At 38.3% G+C, this 20,414-nt stretch overlaps 1 protein-coding gene across 1 annotated transcript in view; it reads right to left on the bottom strand.

Annotated features, from left to right (window-relative positions):
* The window catches only part of BMP5 (bone morphogenetic protein 5), a 144,382-nt gene that overhangs the window by 66,230 nt on the left and 57,738 nt on the right, over positions 1–20,414 (bottom strand). Inside the window, exon 2 of the mRNA XM_069564081.1 lies at positions 678–870. Coding sequence (XP_069420182.1) covers positions 678–870 — 193 coding nt within the window. The remainder of the gene's footprint in view (positions 1–677; positions 871–20,414) is intronic.

Raw genomic sequence — 20,414 nt, 5'->3', positions numbered from 1 at the left:
TTAGAATTTTTTAAAAAATGTAACAGCAGTCCAACAAAAGTGCTTATCAGTTGTCAAAGGTTTTATATAAATAAAAGGTTTACCAATTTCTATATTGGTGGAAGGTCTGAAAATACCACTAAAGTCTCTTTCTAATTCTTGTATTTGATAGCTCATCTGCAGTAATTATCAGCTGGGGTTTTCATACATTTAGTATTTCAGATTCTCTGTCCATTTTTGTACCATTTTGAATTAAGCATTTTATAGACAGAAGACGTACAGATTAGCTGTCCGTATTTACTGCAAATACAAAACCCACTTAAGTATACACAGTTTACACTTAACACCAGGAAAAAATAAAGTCACTGTTACTTAAAAGACAAGTGATTTAAATAATGTTAATCATACATTCCATATGCGCAGAATTAAAATGGAAGTTTTCTCATTTTAGAAACGAGGAAACGGGCCTGGAGAACACATACAGGGGAGCATAAGGCACGGCGTCGGGAGTACGGAAAAGCTGTGAAATATACGAGGCACGTTTCAGTCAGTTACACGCGTCTTCCACGTGTCTATACATGCCTTGGTGCCATCACATGCAAACAAGCATGACTGGACCCATGGCACGGGTTTTCAACGGATTTTGCTACAGTGTGACGTGCATCTGCTAGGATGGAAGTCAAATGAAACACTGATACCTATTTGTGTATTCCTTGATGATCTGATATATGCTAATCTTAATCGTTTCATTTTCAAACCGGCCGTTGCTCCTATCCTTGTATATCCGGAATTCTGCAGCCGTCACTGCTTCTCCTTGAGGAATCTGCGTAAGATCGAACCGGAATTCTTTGTAATGCCTTCGCTGGTGCGAAAAATCTTTGTCTCTTTCAACTGAAACCAACAAACAGAAAAGGAAGTAAAATGTTAGTCCTTTATTAAGTATGCAAATTAATGGTAAATTCTTTCACTTTGGAAAACAAACAAGCAGGATGTTATAAAACTGGGAAAACACTAAAACCACAGACTCATACGTGTTTCTAGTTAAAGGAAATTCCACAAACCAACAGCCTTTAGTTCAAAAGCAATATAACCTCTGCGGTTTTATACAAATTCCTGGCTCCTAAATGGAAAGGTTATCCAAAAATGTTTTTTAAAGGGATGGTTGTGAAGTTATTACTAGTATGTGTATCCAGTACCGGAACAGAGGAGGCTTCATACAAGAATTAAGACTCTGTGATAGAAAGCTCCAGAGTTCCAGGTGAGGTCAGTGGTGAGATTTAGCACAGCCAAGAGAGGAAAATCGGAAGGCGGCCCAGGGAGCTGCCGGCACAGCGGGACTGTGTTTATGAAATTTTAGAGGTCAAGGAAATAAAACAAATTCATTTTCACAAGGAAGATTATTTCTAAAATGTCTTCCCAGGAGAGTTTTTTCCTCCTTTTAGCAAATGCAGTGCTCTATTTTTTTTTTTTTTAATGCACTTTCATTAGTTCTTAGTGGTTACTGAGTGCAACCTCCCCGATCGCCCCCCACCCACCCCCGCGCCCCCCGGCCTCTGCACCGCTGGTGCAGCAGCATCCAGTCTCCTAAAGCCCTCCGCCTGTTTTTAGGCTCTGTAATTGAGAGAGGAACATGATTCCGCCTTCAGCAACCTTCCTACCAAAAGAGGTCAGAGAATTTTTCCTCTTGGGAATGTGAAGGAGTGTTGAACTCAGGACAGGAAGTGTCAGGCATATCATTACATAATCTGGCTTTATAAAACGCTGTATTGCTTGATACAGTCTATGCTTGTTATCCACCAGGGGTCTTGGCCTTCCCTAATCAAGAGAAATTGATCAGAGGTCAGACAAGGCTTTACTGGGGCCCCTGTTACAGCAGCAGGGAGCAAAAGCAATAGATGCCCTTGCTTGGTGCTGAGCAGAGGGTGGCAGTGAGCTGGCTCCTTATATGAGCTGAGGGTAGAAGTGGGTCCTGGGTCAGGCCAGAGGGATGGCTCAGGTGGTGCTGTGTGCAGAGGGCATGTGTAGGACCCTGCTTTTGCTCTCAACACTCTGTTTTTGCTCCAGGCTCTTTAGAAGTGGCAGTTGAGTTTTTGATCTTTTTGTATTGGTTGTCTCTATTTTGCCCCAACTGGCATACACATAGTTATTTTTAGCCCCTTATAGTTTCTCTGTATTTTTTTTCCTCAAGAAGACCCTTCCAGGGGCAGGCACGGCAGTGAGGAGGCCTGCATCCCACCTTGTCTCATGCTGGGTACCAAAGTCTTTCTTAAAGAGCCACCTAATGAAAGGGCACATGCTTAGTAATGACATATCATTTGATGGAATTAAGTTTTGCAGCATTGGTAGGTTTCTTACAATCTGTTATCTCAGATAATATTGGACAATGAAGCCTGGCAGATGATGGTCCAAAGAGAAATGACTGAAGCAATTTAGCATGCATAGGACAGGTTACAAAAAATCCACTGCAAAGTACTGTGTTCCAAGTGTCTCACAAACCTACAATAATATTTTTTACATACATCAGTGATATTTCATTGCTAAAATGTCATTAAAGAAGATAAAAGATGCATGCTATAAAAACAACTCCCAAAGTTTGTTAATGGCATTAAGATACAAGAATATTTTTAGGAGATTAATTAAAATGTCATTACCAACGTTGCTGGAAATTTATAACATTGGGGTCCTAAACCAGAGAAAAGGTCAGGATTAAGAAAGAGAGCAGGCAGTCATGATCATTGAGGGGTGATTTTGGGGAATCAAGGCTGTTGGACACTTAAGTACCAGCATCAGACAGGTTCCAAGTCTGAGAGGAAGCTCATGATAAAGAAACCCACAATTCTTTGCCTTTATCCTCAAAAATAATCTCTGGTTTATTTTCCCTAGAGGAGTAGCAGGTGGTTTAGGAGAGCAAGAAGCTCAGCCCCACTTCCACCTTAGATACCTAGCCCAGCAAAAAGGAAAAGGTAAGCTATGCCTGGAGGCATCTTCATCCCATGAACTTGGAGAGACAGTGCTCTCAGGCTGCCTGGCTACACCAACACTATCTCCCATGACTCATGAACTTTTGTTTTATTTAAATATCATTATCTTGGTCCTAAGGGCTTCCCTTGTGGCCCAGCTGGTAAAGAATCCGCCTACAATGTGGGAGACTTGGGTTTGACCCCTGGGTTGGGAAGATTCCTGGAGAAGCGAAAGGCTACCCACTCCAGTATTCTGGCATGGAGAATTCCATGGACTGTCCATGGTATTGCAAAGAGCTGAACATGACTTAGCAACTTTTACTGGTCCTAAAAGAGGTTCTTTCCTGGAGAAATTAATTTACCTTTCCCTAAATAAGGAAGAGACTGCATTTTTAATATCCTATTGTGTTCCATAAATTAAATCACTTTTTTTGTCTAAACTTCAGCTGGCTATAGTGTAGTCTGCTATGAACAAGTCTCCCCCTCCAAAGTGTAAGGGCAGAAAATTACCTACAAACAGGATTTCTAATAGCTAGAGTGTACATATGAATTTAAAATCAGCCAAAACTCTTTTTTTACATAGCACTACATTTAATTCACTGTAAATTTCTTCTTTTCTGATCCTAATTGAGACAAAACAGATGACATAATGAAACATATTAAAAATAAAACTTTTAAGCATTTTATTAATATTAACACATTACACTTTACAACAATCTGTGGGGTAGGTTCTATTATCATCCTAATTTTGAAGATGAAGAAACTGAGGAGGCAGAGTAAAGAAACTTTACCAAATAATTTGAATCTGTTAGGTAGAAAGTTAGGCATCAGCAACAAGGGGGTGGCCTGTCTAAAAGGGATGCAAGCTGATCTCTGAACGCCATGCCAGGCACACCCAGGAGAGCTCACAGATATGCTTCAAAGTAACCACAGAGACTTTTTCCACTCCTGCACAGGCACCCTAGGTACACAGGAGGTGCAAAATAACCTCTAAGTAACCTTGGGCAAAGGAGTCCATTAAGGGCTCATGAATATTTTACATTTAATTATAACAGACATAAACAACACAGCTTGTTTATATCTTATGCGAAGACATAAACAACACAGCTTGTTGTCATATAACTTGCAATTTTCAATTGGCCTTGGGGGTAGGCCGGTTTGAATTCCCTTTAATTGACTGGTGGTGGGTCCAAGTCCTTCTTTGCACAGGGCATGGACAAAAGTAGGAACTGAAAGCATGAAAGGGGGGAAGCCAAGAGGGATCAATAGGAAGGAGGAGAGCTACTTTGGGGTCAGCCTGCTCCCATGTCTTGGGAGTGTCTGTCTTAGAAAAGATCTGTGAGCTGAACTGAGCTGAAACTTGTCTGTTGTTCTACACCTTTTACTCCATTGCTCCAAATTTTTGTTGTGCCAAGATAAGAACCGAGGAAGAGAAATAAACTGACCTGATAGATCCAAGCACTTGAACCGAACTGTGATTCTTAACAGGAGGCTGGGCTGCTTGTGCTAAGAGACTGTTACTTTGTCCTAACTAAGTATTTATGCTTTAATAAAGATCAGATACATTAGAAATTTGGGGTTAACAGATACACACTACCATATATAAAACAGGTAAACAACAAGGACCTACTCTATAGCACAGGGAACTATACTCAATACCTTGTAATAACCTATAATGGAAAAGAATCTGAAAAAGAATATATATATGCATACATATATATGTGAATCATTCTGCTGCACACTTGAAACTAACACAACATTGTAAAGAAACTATATTTCATTTTTTAAAAAAGGAAATAAAAGATCTGAAATTTTGCATTTACAAGTCCAAAATCCAAAAGCCTCTGTAAACTGAAATTTTGGCTTTAGCTTCAACTGGCAGAAAAACTGAAAATTAACCAATTTGAGATGATTTTTAAAGTCCCCATTTATCCCCACTTTATATTTATTGCTTTGCTGCAGAAATGTTCTGTTTGTTTGAGTGGGTGGCACTGATCCAGACTCTGCTTGAGAAATTCCGCACTTTAGACTCTAAGTACTCATCAGTCATTCCAAAGTATATATTCTCTATTCTGAAAGTCAATATTCAAAATTCTGAGTGATAACAACCATTATTCAATTTTCCATTAACAATCAATTTTGCTTTTGAAATTTAGACAAAAGTAACTGTAATTTTGGACATCAGAACTTTGACATGAGTTTGTTACGGTCCAGTCTAAAGCATGCACCTGCACGATGCGGACAAGTATTGAATTCATATTATGTAAAGTCATCTACTGTTCTGGAATCCCCTGTGAGATGTTAGTGTAATAAAGTGGAAAGCTAGAGTTTCAGCTGTTATTATAAAATTTCAGTTTTCTAATCCAGGCTCTTTAACCTAACCCCTTAAGGGGGCAGATTTTCAAAGAGTTTAATAAAATTTTATATTAAATATACCACACAGAATAAAGTTGCAGAGCAGATTTGTCCAGCAATTCAAATTCCTATATCCTACTGCTTTGAATTATAATTGCACCAGTAAATTCCAGGGGACATGTTGCAATGAGTAATGGAATAAAAGCAGTATTTATATAGCCTTGCACTCCTAATGATGCTCACAAATATTCACAAGGTAATCTCAGTTACTTAGGGAAGTGTCAAATACTAATATTCCCAACTTAAGAATAAGAAATTGGGTGATGACAGCTAGGCAGTAACAGATGTCCGTCTTCTAAAGCTCATTATAAATCTTTGTTCAATGTCCATACCACCTACATAATGACATCCTACTTAGGGACTAGTTCATTGTTAGTACAGGTGACTCTTGAACAATACAGGGGCCAGGAAAACTGACCTTCTGCACAGTCAAAAATCTGTGTGTAAGTTTGACTCTGCAAAACTACTAATAGCCTACTGTTGACTGGAAGCCTTACTTATATCATAAACTTGATTAACACATATTTTTATCTTATATCTATGTATATTGTATGCATTCATGACATACTTAACTTTTGTTAATTTTTCGGATTTTTCTAGGTCATTATGTTCATGTCTGAGCTTTTTCAAACTGCTTCAGATCTCCGAAAATGTTTCCAATATGTTTATTGAAAAAATCTGCATATTAGTGGATCCATGCAGTTCCAACTGTGTTGTTTTGGGGATCAACTGTATATTTCAACAATCTTTATCAGCAATACACAAGAATGTGGAGGACAGGTGAAGTAGCAAGGGTTTGATCACCAGTGTATAATCAGCATCTAACCCAACAAAATATTGATTCAAAGAAATCTCCTAATAAACTTTGGTTGAATGAAAGACTATGAATAGATCAAAGGCTGTTTCCATCTTTTCCTTCAACACCATCAAGCCACATTTCCCACTGACTGAGGGCATCCTGATTTATTTGCCTCTCATTTGGGGGGAGGGGGACATATAGTTTATTTACTCCTCGCAACTTTACTTACGTCTTTAAGCTTCTCTTACTTGCTCAAGGGCCCACAGCCTATAATTGGGAGAGAGCAGATTTCAACCCAAGAGCAAGATGTCAACTTCACAAGCCCCAGCAAGACACTGTGTGTTTGCTTTTCCTGGACGTCATTTTGTTTGTTCATTTCGTCTAATTATCCCTCGGGAGAGTTGATCTTTCAATGCTTTCATTCTCCTCTAGGAGATGTTCCTACCCTAGAAAGGATGCCTTACATTCTGAACTCCACTCATTCTAGAAATCACTCCCTCCAACCTTTATCTTAGAAAACATTATATTATATTCACTTGTTTAATACTTACTCCACTTCTTATCCAAGGAGATGTTTATGAACAAGCAAGCAATTGTATTCACAAGTTGAATTAATATTATATAATATTTCTTTTTCTTTCTTTCTTTCTTTCTTTTTTTTTTTTGTAGCCACATTGCATGGCTTGCGGGATCCCAGTTCTCCAAATAGGGTTCCCTGAAGTGGAAGACAGAGTCTAACCACCGGACTGCCAGAAAAGTCTTTATATAATATATCTATTAGCAAACAAGGTCATCCTTTTCCTACAACTACATTTGAAAATAATTGTAACTCACTAGCTTTTAGCTTTCTCCATCAGAACTACTACCAAAGCAACACTTCCAAAATAGATGAATGAGAACACATACATTTCATAGTCTTTAAATGTAAGCTTTTTACAGGAGCTATCTTTGCCTTGTTCATATTGTGATTACTTTTATATTAAATATATTGTGTTTCTCTGTATATTACACTGTGCTACATAACTCAATGCAATTGTGAATGGCTTGGAAAGCTTAAAAGATAATAAACAAGTAGAAAAATCATTATAATGTGTACAAAATATTTGGAGGTTTTGACTTGATTCACAATGTATTAAATATTTGGATCCTTCAATTCATTATTTTACTTCTGTGTTACATCAACAAATGCTATGCATGAGTTTCCAATACAACCTTAGTATCATTTCTAATAAAGTCTGCGTTACAAGATTAAGATCTGCCAGATCTTATAAAAACCATAATTGTCAATACATTCCTATTCAAGAGTAGAAAAGATCTCATTGCCAGCCAAGACAAATAAAAGCAAAAAGTGAAACAGTGAGCTCACTCAAGTCACACCAAGACTTGTCCATGGGGATAAAATGACACAGGGCTTGAAACAGGCTGAGACCAGGAGGTTAACACTTGTTTCTGGTGGGGATCATTTCTTCAACCCACAACACTTCACTGTTTCTCTCATACGAAATGCACAAGAGAGTATAGGGAAAATATGTGCTCAATCGCTCAGTCATGTCTGACTCTTTGCAACCCCAAGGACTGTAGTCCACCAGGGTCCTCTGTCCATGGGGATTCTCCAGGCGAGAACACTGGAGGGGGCTGCCTCATACACCCTCCTCAAGGGGATCTTCCCAAACCAGGGACTGAACCCAGGTCTCCCACATTACAGGTGGATTCTTTACCATCTGAACCACCAGGGAAGCCCAAGACTACTAGAATGGGTAGCCTATCCCTTGTCCAGGGGAACTTCCTAACCCAGTAATCAAACCAGGGACTCTTGCATTGCAGGTGGATTCTTTATCAGCTGAGCTACTTGGGAAGCCCTTAGGAACAAATATAGCTAGACTTAAAACATACATCTTTATCAATTGATTCACTTTTGAAAATTGTATTTAAAAAGAGAAAAAGACAACCTGCCTAGACTTCTATTTTCTTATCTGCTATGTATCTAACCAGATCAACGGGCTATATTTTGCCAAACAGCCATGCAAATACAACCCAAATGCCACAGGCTCCTCTCCCACTGTCGTTTGGGATACACTCTTGTCTCGAAGATTGTTACATGAAAACCAGCGAAGATCACCATACATTAACCAAGCGCATCAACACAGGGTTGTTTATAAACATTTGAGCTGATGGTGGCCCACAGAGCTCTCTACAAAAATGAAAGATTTGCTTCCTACACACATACACACACACACACACACACACACACACACACCCCAACTCACAGAAAAAACATCAAAAAGTCAGCAGAATTAATACAGCTTACCACTCAAAACAGAATTGTAATGATGATGGGAAATGTACCTCCTGCTTTCAGAAAGCATGTTTTGTGTCTTCCAAACGTTTCCATCTACAAACCACCTAGAGCAACTGAAAGGTCACCTACACTGACAGAAACAGAGAATGGATTTATTTTTACAGTTTATTTTAAAAGTGGCAACATCAAAGCATGCAAGAGGTAATATATGAATCAGAAGATTCACATTCCATGAGTAATGGGCTGAGAGTGAAAAGAAACAGGATTGCCTTTGTAGAAGCCCCAAACTACATTCTAAATGCTCTAAATTGCCAAAGTTCTGCAAAGATTAAGCTTCTTCTGTTCAAAGACAAGACATACACGGAGGCATTTTCTTGTTGAGATATAACTTTACAGAAGTCAATGACTGATGGCATTCCCTTTTTTCCAAACAGACACCTCTCTGAATGACTTTATCATAAGTAGAAATTGGATAGAAATGTCCTGACTAAATATTTTGCTGTCTGCAATATCTGAAGAGTAGGGCTAATTAACAGAGAATTGCAGTTTTATCTATTTAGTGATTTATCTGCCATTTTAAGGGGATGCATCCATGGGTAATCAGTCTTAATCTCCCACACAGGGCTGGAACTTGGAAGATTCAAACAGAACCAGTAGCTGCAAGGCAAAGATAGCATTTTCCCAGGAGCACAGCCAGCTGTTGAAAGAATACAGATCATTGTTTGCTGCTGAGTGCAAAAAATCATTAAGAGATTACTCATAGAATTATTAATCTGTATTACATTTTAAAGTGAAAAAAAAAAGCAAAGCTGTCATGTGACTCCAGAGATGTCTCACTCTGCGAGGCATTCCTCACTGAGTAGTCCGCCAAGAAACATAAACTTGGGCCTATAAAGGCCTATTCATTGGTCAGTGAATGCACACGTTACATGCTTCTTTGAAAGGATAACCATCCCAGAGAGTGTGGTAAACTCCAGATTCCAGAAACCCTAAGAGCCTCTTAATACATAGCCATGTGTGACTTGAAAAAGGGAAAACCATCCCCCGGAATGGTCTATTGCGAAGAACAATTTCAGTTGACTTTTGAATGTCCTATAGTTGAAGTCTTCCTACTGGTGCTCATAAATGCTTCATGAATAGAGTTTGATAAGGAGGAAAAACTGCAAAACAATCGTGAGATGGGTAAATTATTTAAATTTTGTCCTATGATAGGTAATTTCCTGAATTAATTAAAAGAATGCTGCACACAATTTTGAAATTGACAAAATCAAATTACTGATCCAATATTTATATATTACTTTGCTTTAAAAATATGAGCAATTTAGGGACCCAAAGAATTAAACCTGAGATATACAGAACAGACTTGTGACTGCCAAGTAGGACGGAGGTGTGAGAGGGAGGGGGTGGGAGTTTGGGATTAGCAGGTACAAACTATTATATATAGGATGGATAAACAACAGGTCCTGCTGTAGAGCACACGGAGCAAAATTCAATATCCTGTGATAAATCATATGGAAAACAATATGAGGAAGCATATATATGCATAACTGAGTCACTTTGCTGTAGAGCAGAGATTAAACACAACTTTGTAAATCAACTATGGTTCATTAAGCCTTCTACAAAAAGAGCTTTGGAACTGGAAGGAAGATTGTCTTAAGGTTTCCTCTCACTTCTCAGACTGGATCGGGCCCGGGACTCAGCCATCAGTGGTTATTAGAACTCAATAATAATAGCTAAATCAGGAATTGGAATAAAAACTGATATGTTAAATAATAAACAGTAATAACAATAAATTAAGTACTTGTTGATTTCATAAGATTAAGACATTTTCATTTTAAACTTTTTCTCCCTTCCTTGATCCAATCCCAGTTCTGGCTGTCAGGGAGCTGCTTTTCTCTCTCTGGCCTTCCATATACACACATCTTGATTATCCTGAAAATAGCCACGGTGCTACCTCTAACTTTATTCAAGCCAAAAATATTCATTGGATAACTGCTCTGGGTCAGACCCTAATAGTTAAGGAGATCTGAGAAGCAAAGAGCTAGGAGCTCAGGATGAGAAGAACAGACGTGGAGAAGCACCATGCAGCACAGTGGGGTGGGGTTTTGAGGAAGACGTGTGTGGGGACAGAGTAAGGAAAGAAGGAGAAACACAGGGTGCAGGAGGCTTCAAGGGGAGGTCATTCTGAACTTGGCCTTAAAGAATCATCACCACTTAGAGAGAGGAGTTTGTATAGGTGGAATTAGATGTGAAATTTAGGGCCACAGGAGTGAATAATAAATAGTTCATTGTCCTTGCACACGGTGGGTTGAGGGTGGACCTAGATCCTAGACCTAAAATCCTCTAAGATGCTTCCCATATGTTCAAAGTCCAAATTCCACTTCTTAAAATCTCCTACTTAGATATCCTTAAAATCTTCTATTTAAAAGGCAATGCCAAAGAATGCTTAAACTACTGCACAACTGCACTCATCTCACATACTAGTAAAGTAATGCTCAAAATTCTCCAAGCCAGGCTTCAACAATACGTGAACTATGAACTTCCAGATGTTCAAGCTGGTTTTAGAAAAGGCAGAGGAACCAGAGATCAAATTGCCAACATCTGCTGGATCATCGAAAAAGCAAAAGAGTTTCAGAAAAACATTTCTGCTTTATTGACTATGCCAAAGCCTTTGATGTGTGGATCCCACAAACTATGGAAAATTCTGAAAGAGATGGGAATGCCAGACCACCTGACCTGCCTCTTGAGAAATCTGTATGCAGGTTAGAACTGAACATGGAACAACAGAGTGGTTCCAAATAGGAAAAGGAGTACATCAAGGCTGTATATTGTCACCCTGCTTATTTAACTTATATGCAGAGTACGTCATGAGAAATGCTGGGCTGGAGGAAACACAAGCTGGAATCAAGATAGCCAGGAGATATATCAATAACCTCAGATATGCAGATGACACCACCCTCATGGCAGAAAGCAAAGAAAAACTAAAGAGCCTGTTGATGAAAGTGAAAGAGGGGAGTGAAAAAGTTGGCTTAAAACTCAACATTCAGAAAACTAAGATCATCCGGTCCCATGACTTCATGGGAAATAGATGGGGAAACAGTGGAAACAGTGGCTGACTTTATTTTGGGGGGCTCCAAAATCACTGCAGATGGTGACTACAGCCATGAAATTAAAAGACGTTTGCTCCTTGGAAGGAAAGTTATGACCAACCTAGACAGCCTATTAAAAAGCAGAGACATTACTTTGTCAACAAAGATCCATCTAGTCAAGGCTATGGTTTTTCCAGTAGTCATGTATGGGTGTGAGAGTTGGACTATGAAGAAAGCTGAGTAGTGAAGAATTGATGCTTTTGAACTGTGGTGTTGGGGAGAAGACTCTTGAGAGTCCCTTGGATTGCAAGGAGATCCAACCAGTCCATCCTAAGGGAAATCAGTCCTGAATATTCATTGGAAGGACTGATGCTGAAGCTGAAACTCCGATACTTTGGCCACCTAATGCAAAGAGCTGACTCATTTGAAAAGACCCTGATCCTGGGAAACACTGAAGGTGGAAGGAGAAGGGAATGATAGAGGATGAGGTGGTTGGATGGCATCACCCACTCAATGGACATGAATTTTTATAAACTCCAGGAGTTGGTGATGGACAGGGAGGCCTGCCGTGCAGAAGTCCATGCGGTTGCAACTTAACTGATCTGAACTGACCTTAAAATCTCTAGTTCGAATTCTTCAAAGACTACTTCGAAATCTCCCCCAAATTAATTTCTCCTGCTGGAAGCCTTAGTTTCCTAGCTCTTCCCTGGTGACTCAGATAACGAAGAGTCTGCCTTAATTGCAGGAGACCTGGCTTCAGTCCCTGGCTGGGGACAATCCCCTGGAGAAGAAAATAGCTACCCACTCCAGTGTTCTTGCCTGGAGATTCCATGGACAGAGGAGCCTGGCAGGCTACAGTCCATGGGGTCGCAAAGAGTTGGACACGACTGAGCGACTAACCCTTTCACTTTAGTTCCCTAATCTATCCCTTGGACAGCAAGGAGATCAAACCAGTCAATCCTAAAAGAAATCAACCCTGAATATCCATTGGAAGGACTGACGCTCTAATACTTTGGTGATATTAGAAGAGATTTTCAACATCCCTGAGACTTTATTTATCTATCTTTAACATGGAGATCGATCAGGAAAGGCTTTCTCCACAGTGTACTACAGAGGTTAAATAATATTTGAGAGAGAGGATCATTACATAGTTTCTGAAACAGAGCAATTTCTCAAAAAGAAGTAGCTCTTGTGTGAATTCCTTTCCATTTACATTATAATTATTATGTCACTTTATATTAATCCCATTGAATAAGATAGTTTAGAGGAATATCCATTTTGTCTTGTCCCTTTTCTTTGTATTTATACATATATCACAAAAACAGTAAATGATCAATAAAAATTTAACTGCACAAAATTGCTACCTGGCCTGAAACATAGCCATGCTGATGATCAAAAAGTCCATTTCTATATCTGGACTATAGACATATTAATAAAGGTGACGACTATTATCATGTTTTAATTTTGTTATAATGTTTAACTTTGTTATCAAATTGAAAAGACAAATTTTTTTGGTTTCTAATTTTGCTATGTAATTTTGTTACAGTGTAATAATTCCTTTTAACTTTTATTTGTTTAGTTATAGTTATATAATTAAATTTTCATATGTTGCTGTAGTGGCATTAAGAAAATCAGAGCAACCTGTATGCAGAACAAAGGCCTGTATGCAGGACAAGAAGCAACAGTTAGAACTGGACTTGAAAAAACTGGCTGTTTCAAAAGTGGGAAAAGAGTACATCAAGGCTGTATATTGTCACCCTGCTTATTTAACATCCGTGCAGAGTACACCATGCGAGATGCTGCTGGGCTGGATGAAGCTCAAGTTGGAATCAAGACTGAGGGGAGAAATATTAATAACCTCAGATATGCAGATGATAACACCTTAATGGCTGAAAGCAAAGAGGAACTAAAGAGCCTCTTGATAAAGGTGAACGAGAAGAGTGAAAAAACTGGCTTAAAACTCAACATTCAAAAACCGAAGATCATGGCATCCAGTCCCATTACTTCATGGCAAATAGACGGGGAGACAACGGAAACAGTGACAGACTTTATTTTCCTGGACTCCAAAATCACTGAGGATGGTGACTGCAGCTGTGAAATTAAAAGATGTTTGCTCTTTGGAAGATGAATCGCCAGTCTATGTCCGATGCAGGATACAGCATGCATGGGGCTGGTGCACGGGGATGACCCGGGGAGATGTTATGGGAAGGGAGGTGGGAGGCGGGTTCATGTTTGGGAGCGCATGTACACCCGTGGTGGATTCACGTCAATGTATGGCAAAACCAATACAGTATGGTAAAGTAAAATAAAGTAAAAATAAAAATTTTAAAAAAGAAAAGAAAAGCTTTGGCAAACCTAGGTAGCATATTAAAAAACAGAGACATGACTTTGCCAGCAAAGGTCCATATAGTCAAAGCTATGGTTTTTCCAATAGTCATGTATGGATGTGAGAGTTGGTCCATAAAGAAAGCTGAGTGCTGAAGAATTGATGCTTTCAAATTGTGGTGCTGGAGAAGACTCTTGAGAGTCCCTTAGACAGCAAGGAGATCAAACCAGTCAATCCTAAAAGAAATCAACCTGAATATTCATTGGAAGGACTGAATCTCCAATACTTTGGCCACAGATATAAAGAGCTGACTCAATGGAAAAGACCCTGGTGCTGGGAAAGATTGAAGGCAGGAGGATGAGGAGATAACAGAAGATGAGGCGGTTTGATGGTATCATGGATTCATGGACATGAGTTTGGGCAAACTCTGGGAGATGATGAAGGACAGGGCTCACAAAGAGTCAGACACAACTTAGTGACTGAACAACAGCAACAAAGAAAATCAGGCTAGATTTTTACAACCGTGGGTAGTTAGAAAACAATTGTATTTACTCGATATCTTGTTTTAAATATTTCACATCTACAAGATAGAGGACACAGCAGCATACATTTTGACATTCATACTCATTCAACATACTCATTTGAGATTCATTACTCATCAATCCAGTCAAATTAGCAGGTCCTGAAGCACTTCCTCTTTAAGGGAGTCTGAAAGTCACTTAGCTTTTTTACCCTGAAGATAATAATGCATCCTGACATGCAGAAAATATTTTGTTGTTTTTTTATTATAGATGTTTTATACAGGAAATAATTATTTGGACTTTAAAACAAATATTCATCTTTTGTGGGTTGGATGTTAATATTAAACTTCAAAAGTCAGTTTAGAATTAATATCCCCAGAGGATGATACCTGATTAATTCATTCTGTGTAATAAAAAATGATTACTTAATGATGAGTGAATATACTTAGTATGTAAATAATGGATTTCAGTTAAACTATGTACAAATATTTGAGCAATTTTGTGTTTACCTACAAGAAGTCAATGTAAAAACACAACTATCTGATAATCACCTTTTGGTAAATATTTATCTTGTGTTCTTTAGTGGAAAAATCTGTGGACTTTGTAGATTGCCTGGCAGCTAGAGGTCAACCATCCCAATCGCACCAGATTTCACTGAATGACCTCATGAATCCGTCTGCTCCATTGGTAAAATAACACAGTTCATTTTTAACCACCTGAAGGTGACGGAGGTTACAGTAAATGATATACAGCAAAGAGCCCTCTTTTACATCTTGGATACCATGAAATGAAATGATAGTTTATCTACAGCAAATACTTGTGGTTATCTGACAAAAACAGGTCAAAGGTTTTGTGAGTTTTCTCTGAAATTGCTCAGGGTCTTCGCTAATGACTGATAATTGGAAACAGAGGCTGGACTCCCAAACGTGATGGGTGACAGAAGAGCAGTAGATTAATGTCAATACTTGGTTAGGAGACACTACAAGGTCAGGAGGCACAGGAATCAGGCATTGTGCTGCTGTGAAAAGGCAAACATCAAAAGTCTATTATCCCCTTAAGAGCTCTTCTCCAGGCCTGAAATCCATTCTCACTTGATTTGGTTATAATTGAGAGATATCCTGATGCCATGATACATGCGATGTCAAAGTGAAACCACTCACCCTAGTGTATCAGTCGTTAGGGTTTGCAAGTTTTTATTTATACAATAACAAAATACTGTTTTCATATCACATTTTTAGTGTACTCAGTTGTTCATTTTGGAGAATTTCAGAAACATCTTGTCCAGGAAAAGAATAATAATCACCCTTAGTGGAAAAAAAGGAAAACTAGAAAACTTGCCATTAAGTGTGTTCAAAATTTCTCTATGGGGGGAAATGAAGGAAGTTTAAGACATTTGCATTGTTTAAAGGATATGAGAATTTCTGTAGCTGAACAAATAAATGTGTTTCTCGAGTGAGCTGCTTTAAATTTGAAATCAATATGATAACTTTTACAGAGTTCATTCAAGTTCAATCTGTGGTTCAAGCCAAACTATATTTTTTCTGCCTAATGGGTTGCATCAGTGAAGTTTGGTATAGGAAGGAGGACACAGAGAAATGTGATTGGACTTAAAGCCATATCAAGTTATCAGAAACACAATTATGTGGTTTTATAGGTTTTTAATAAAGGAATAAAATGGTATATATGAATGTATTACCTATACGCTGTATAACTAATTCATCTGTTCTGCTTAGGCAAAGCCCATACGTGGTCATGGGGGCCCAAGTTTATTTCCTATAGTTGCTATTGCTGCCCCTGGCACCAGATTTTAAGCTTGACGACAATAGTTCTGCTTGTCTCATTGCTGTGTACTCCATTCCTTCTTCAATCTCTGATACATAGTAGGTAGGAATATACATGGGAAGAGAATAAATATGCGAATATAGGCATTTATGTCTGATTCTGTTTCTTTTTGTTTGTTTCAGGAGGGAGAATAAATACAAACTCCAATAAATGAACCAACTGGGCTTCCCTTTGTGGCTCAGCTGGCAAAGAATCCACCTGCAACTCGGGAGACCTTGGTTCGATCCCTGGGTTGGGAAGATCCCCTGGAAAATGGAAAGGCTGCCCATTCTGGTATTTTGGCCTGGAGAATTCCATGGACTGTATAATCCATGGGGTCTCAAAGAGTCGGACATGACTGATCGACTTTCACTTTCACTTTTCCATTGACCCAACTAAGCCAAAAGCCCCTCATTTGTTCTTTTTCAAAAAATTGAAGTCTGGTTGATTTACAGTTTAATCATTTATTCTTAAATGAGTCTTGCTCATGTTTCAAAATAGTATTCTTCCTAATGGTATATTTCTTTCCCCTTTCTTCTTTGAAAGGGATTCACATAAATAAGGATAACTTATAACCCTTATATTTTATATTTATTTTGTTTCCACCAACTAGAATGATACTTAAAGACAAATGCTGAAATAATAGAATCTCTTATTCTTCAATGGATATATTTTACTCTTACGAAAGAAGAAAAAGGTAATAGAAAAATTAACATTGGTATATATTATGGTTATCAATAAAATTATACTTAAAATAATTTGCAAAATGAATCATATGCTGTAGAAAAGAATATTTATGTATTTTAATATAATAATTTATATATTCTGTTAATTTTTCTCTATTTCTATAAAAACATGAATTTCTCCTCTGCAATATGTAATATAAACAAATATTTGGTAACATGTTCGTAATATTTTTAATCTTCTTCCAAAAATAATGAAAATAGTTGCTTCTTTCAGAAGTATGCTTTGTTTTTTTAGTTTCTTTTTCATTATAAAAATTATTAGAACTGTTTTTATTTGGTATGTTTTTCTAGCATCATCCTTGAAAGTGAAAGTTCATTTCATCAGTCTGAGTGTTTAAAGATAGGAACTGGAATACATAATACATGACTTGTTTAAACATTTCTTTGCAACACATTATTAAAATTGTGTTAGATGAATCAATACATTGTATTAAAAATGCTTTTTATAATTGGAGACCTACTTAAGAACATGTGCTAGATTTAATAAAGATGTAACAGGTGCCAGAATCAATAAAGAAATCACATGACCTTCCCACATTTATGGAATGAGACCACATTGTAATTAGAGTCAAGGGATTCTTAGTGGCCTCAGGTCACGGAGTTTTCATATGAACAGTTTCATATTTTGGTTGATCTGGTTTCACACTCCTGGGTTTTTCCTTTGTTTTGGGATTTCAGGTCAACCACAAAACTCAGAGCAAAATTCAGTGAAGAATCATTGAGCAGTATCTGGTTTTGAGTTCAAACTATACAAAGCCTCCAAGATTCTTCAGACGCACACCTGGAGAGAAAATAAGTCTTCTGAGATCCAGCTCTGACGATCCCATTTTAGATTCAAATTTAATAACTTCCTGAGTCTCCAATTCAATTTTATATTAATTATCAGATGAACTGTTTTCTGATGCTTTTATTGCTAATAGTTTGATTTGTTCTGAATGTTATTTCATAATCCATCCAACTACCCATATATGCTGTCACATAAAGAACCAAATTCAGCTACGAGAAAAGCTGGATATCAACCTCATTTAACCTACATATTCCTCCAAATGGCAGCACTTGGTGAGACCTCGTACCTGGACGTGAGTGCACAGAACAGGTGTGAGAATGAGGCTAAAGCAAGAATGGTTGAGTATTAGACGTTTAAGAAGCCGGTGGGGTCTAGATCACCCTCCACACTGTGGTACTTCGTGCTCTGGCCACATGGGGAGAAGTTCGGAAGTTTTCTGGAGAACTGGCATCACCAGCACAGTTGAGAATGTAGTATTCTGCAAACAGAGGAACTAGACCAACCCATGCAGACTGATGCTGAGTCCTGGGCTTCTTTCCCCACTCAGTTTCCAGAATGTGGACAGCCAGGCCCATGCCTTCCAGACAAGAGAATAAAAGAGCCCTCTTATTGAAATCTGACCATTCCTAGAAGAAAAAAATGTCTCCACAAAATGGCAATGCAAAAATATCTTGGAAAATAATACCAAGTTCCACCATTATGCTAAGAGTCTCTAGGATGTACTTAGTCCCTCAGTTGTGTCTGACTCTTTGCGACCCCAAGGACTGTAGCCCGCCAGGCTCCTCTGTCCATGGGGATTCTCCAGGCAAGAATACTGAAGTGGGTTGTTGTGCCCCCTTCCAGGGGACCTTCCCAAGCCAGGTCTCTCACATTGCAAGTGGATACTTCACTGTTTGAGACATCAGGGACTCAGCCACCCACTCTCTCATCAGCTTTTAATCTCTTGAAATTAAGTAAGAGCTAACAAGCAAGGATCACTAGATAGCTGAGAAAATTCTCTCCCTTGAAATATAGAGACGAGGAGATTTTTTAAAAATAAACTTGGAGGTATTTCAATTAAAAAAAAAATTACTAAAAAATACCAAACAGCCTTTGAGAGTTAAGAGACGCTTTCACATCCATGAAACAAGATGCTATGAAAGACAAATATTCAATGCCAAAACATCTCTTGAAAATGAAGCTGAAAATCAGTCTCAGCTTGAAAGATTAAGTTGAAGAAATTTTCAAAAAGGAGAGCAATTAGTCAAAAGAATGAAAAATAGACGAGAAAGAAAGGAAAGAAGGAAGACATTAAGAAAGGGAAAATAAGGGGAGTAGTTCAGAATGAGCCCTAATAATAGTGGTTCCAGAAAGAGAGATTAGGAAGTGATGAAATCACAAAAGAAATCATTCAGTTCGCTGAGCCAAATGCAAAAGTTTCAAGATTGAAAATGTCTGCTCTGTCAACAAAGAGAAGTTTCTACATGTTTCCAGACACAAAATATAAGCTCCATACATGGGGATCAGGAATCAAAAAGGATTTAGAGTTTTCAAAAACAACATTGCCATCTACAAGACAAGGAGACAATGACTTCAAAATCACAATGAAAATATATTTCCACTTGAGTTGAAATATATTCAACTCAAGTACCCATCGAAATGAAGGTATAACAAGGATACTTCCTGATGTGCAGGGCATTGAAAATTTGATTCCCATAAGACATTTCTTAGGAATTACCTGAAGACTTTGTTCCATCAAAAGCATCACACTAAGTGAAGTTGGACAGAGAAAGACAAATATCATATGATATCACTTATATGTGGAATCTAAAAGACAAAAAAAAGATACAAATGAATCTACTTAAAAACAGAAACAGACGCAGAGAGATATGATATGAAAAAAAAAACTTTGTGGTTACCGGGGGAAGAGTGAGAAGGGAGGGATAGATTGGGAGTTTGGGATTGCCATGTATATACTGCTATGCTCGGGGCTGGTGCACTGGGATGACCCAGAGGAATGGTACGGGGAGGGAGGTGGAAGGGGGGCTCAGGATGGGGAACATGTGTACACCTGTGGCGGATTCATGTTGATGTATGGCAAAACCAATACAATATTGTAAAATAATTAGCTTCCAATTAAAATAAATAAATTTTTATTAAAAAATAAATAGAACAGATAACCAACAAAGACCTACTGTCCTTGAATAAAATAAAAACAAATTTAAATAAAAAGTTCTTTGCAAGTAAAAAAATCTTAAAAACAAACAAACCAAAGTATCAGCCAGAAAGAAGGTGAAGGCATAGGCTACAGGAAAAAAGGAGGCTTGATGTGGGAGAAGCAAAGATAATTCCCAGAATGACGATGAAGGAAATCCCAGCATGACAGCTGTGCTCTGGGTACAGAGGCAAACAGTCCGAATTGAAGCAGTGTGACTCCACAGAAAGACACTTTAGGGCTAAAGATCTCTTTTCCCATTGGTGCCAGCCTTTGACCTTAACAAAGTCTGAGTGAGCCTGAGTCACACTTGGACACAGACGTAGCCTTCCTGACATGTATTTATGAAGTTCCTGCTCTCTCTTCAAAGTCCTGCTGCCCAAGTCACGTGAGAATACTCACTTTTCCCATAAAAATAGTTTGAGTTTTCCTTTTTTCTTTTGCCATATTCCTCCAAATTGGCGGTTGACACTAAACC

This window comes from Ovis canadensis, chromosome 20 (genome assembly GCF_042477335.2).
Source record: "Ovis canadensis isolate MfBH-ARS-UI-01 breed Bighorn chromosome 20, ARS-UI_OviCan_v2, whole genome shotgun sequence".
NCBI lineage: Eukaryota > Metazoa > Chordata > Mammalia > Artiodactyla > Bovidae > Ovis > Ovis canadensis.
The sequence above is the reverse complement of the archived record's forward strand: the minus strand, read 5'-3'. Positions and strand labels throughout refer to the sequence as shown.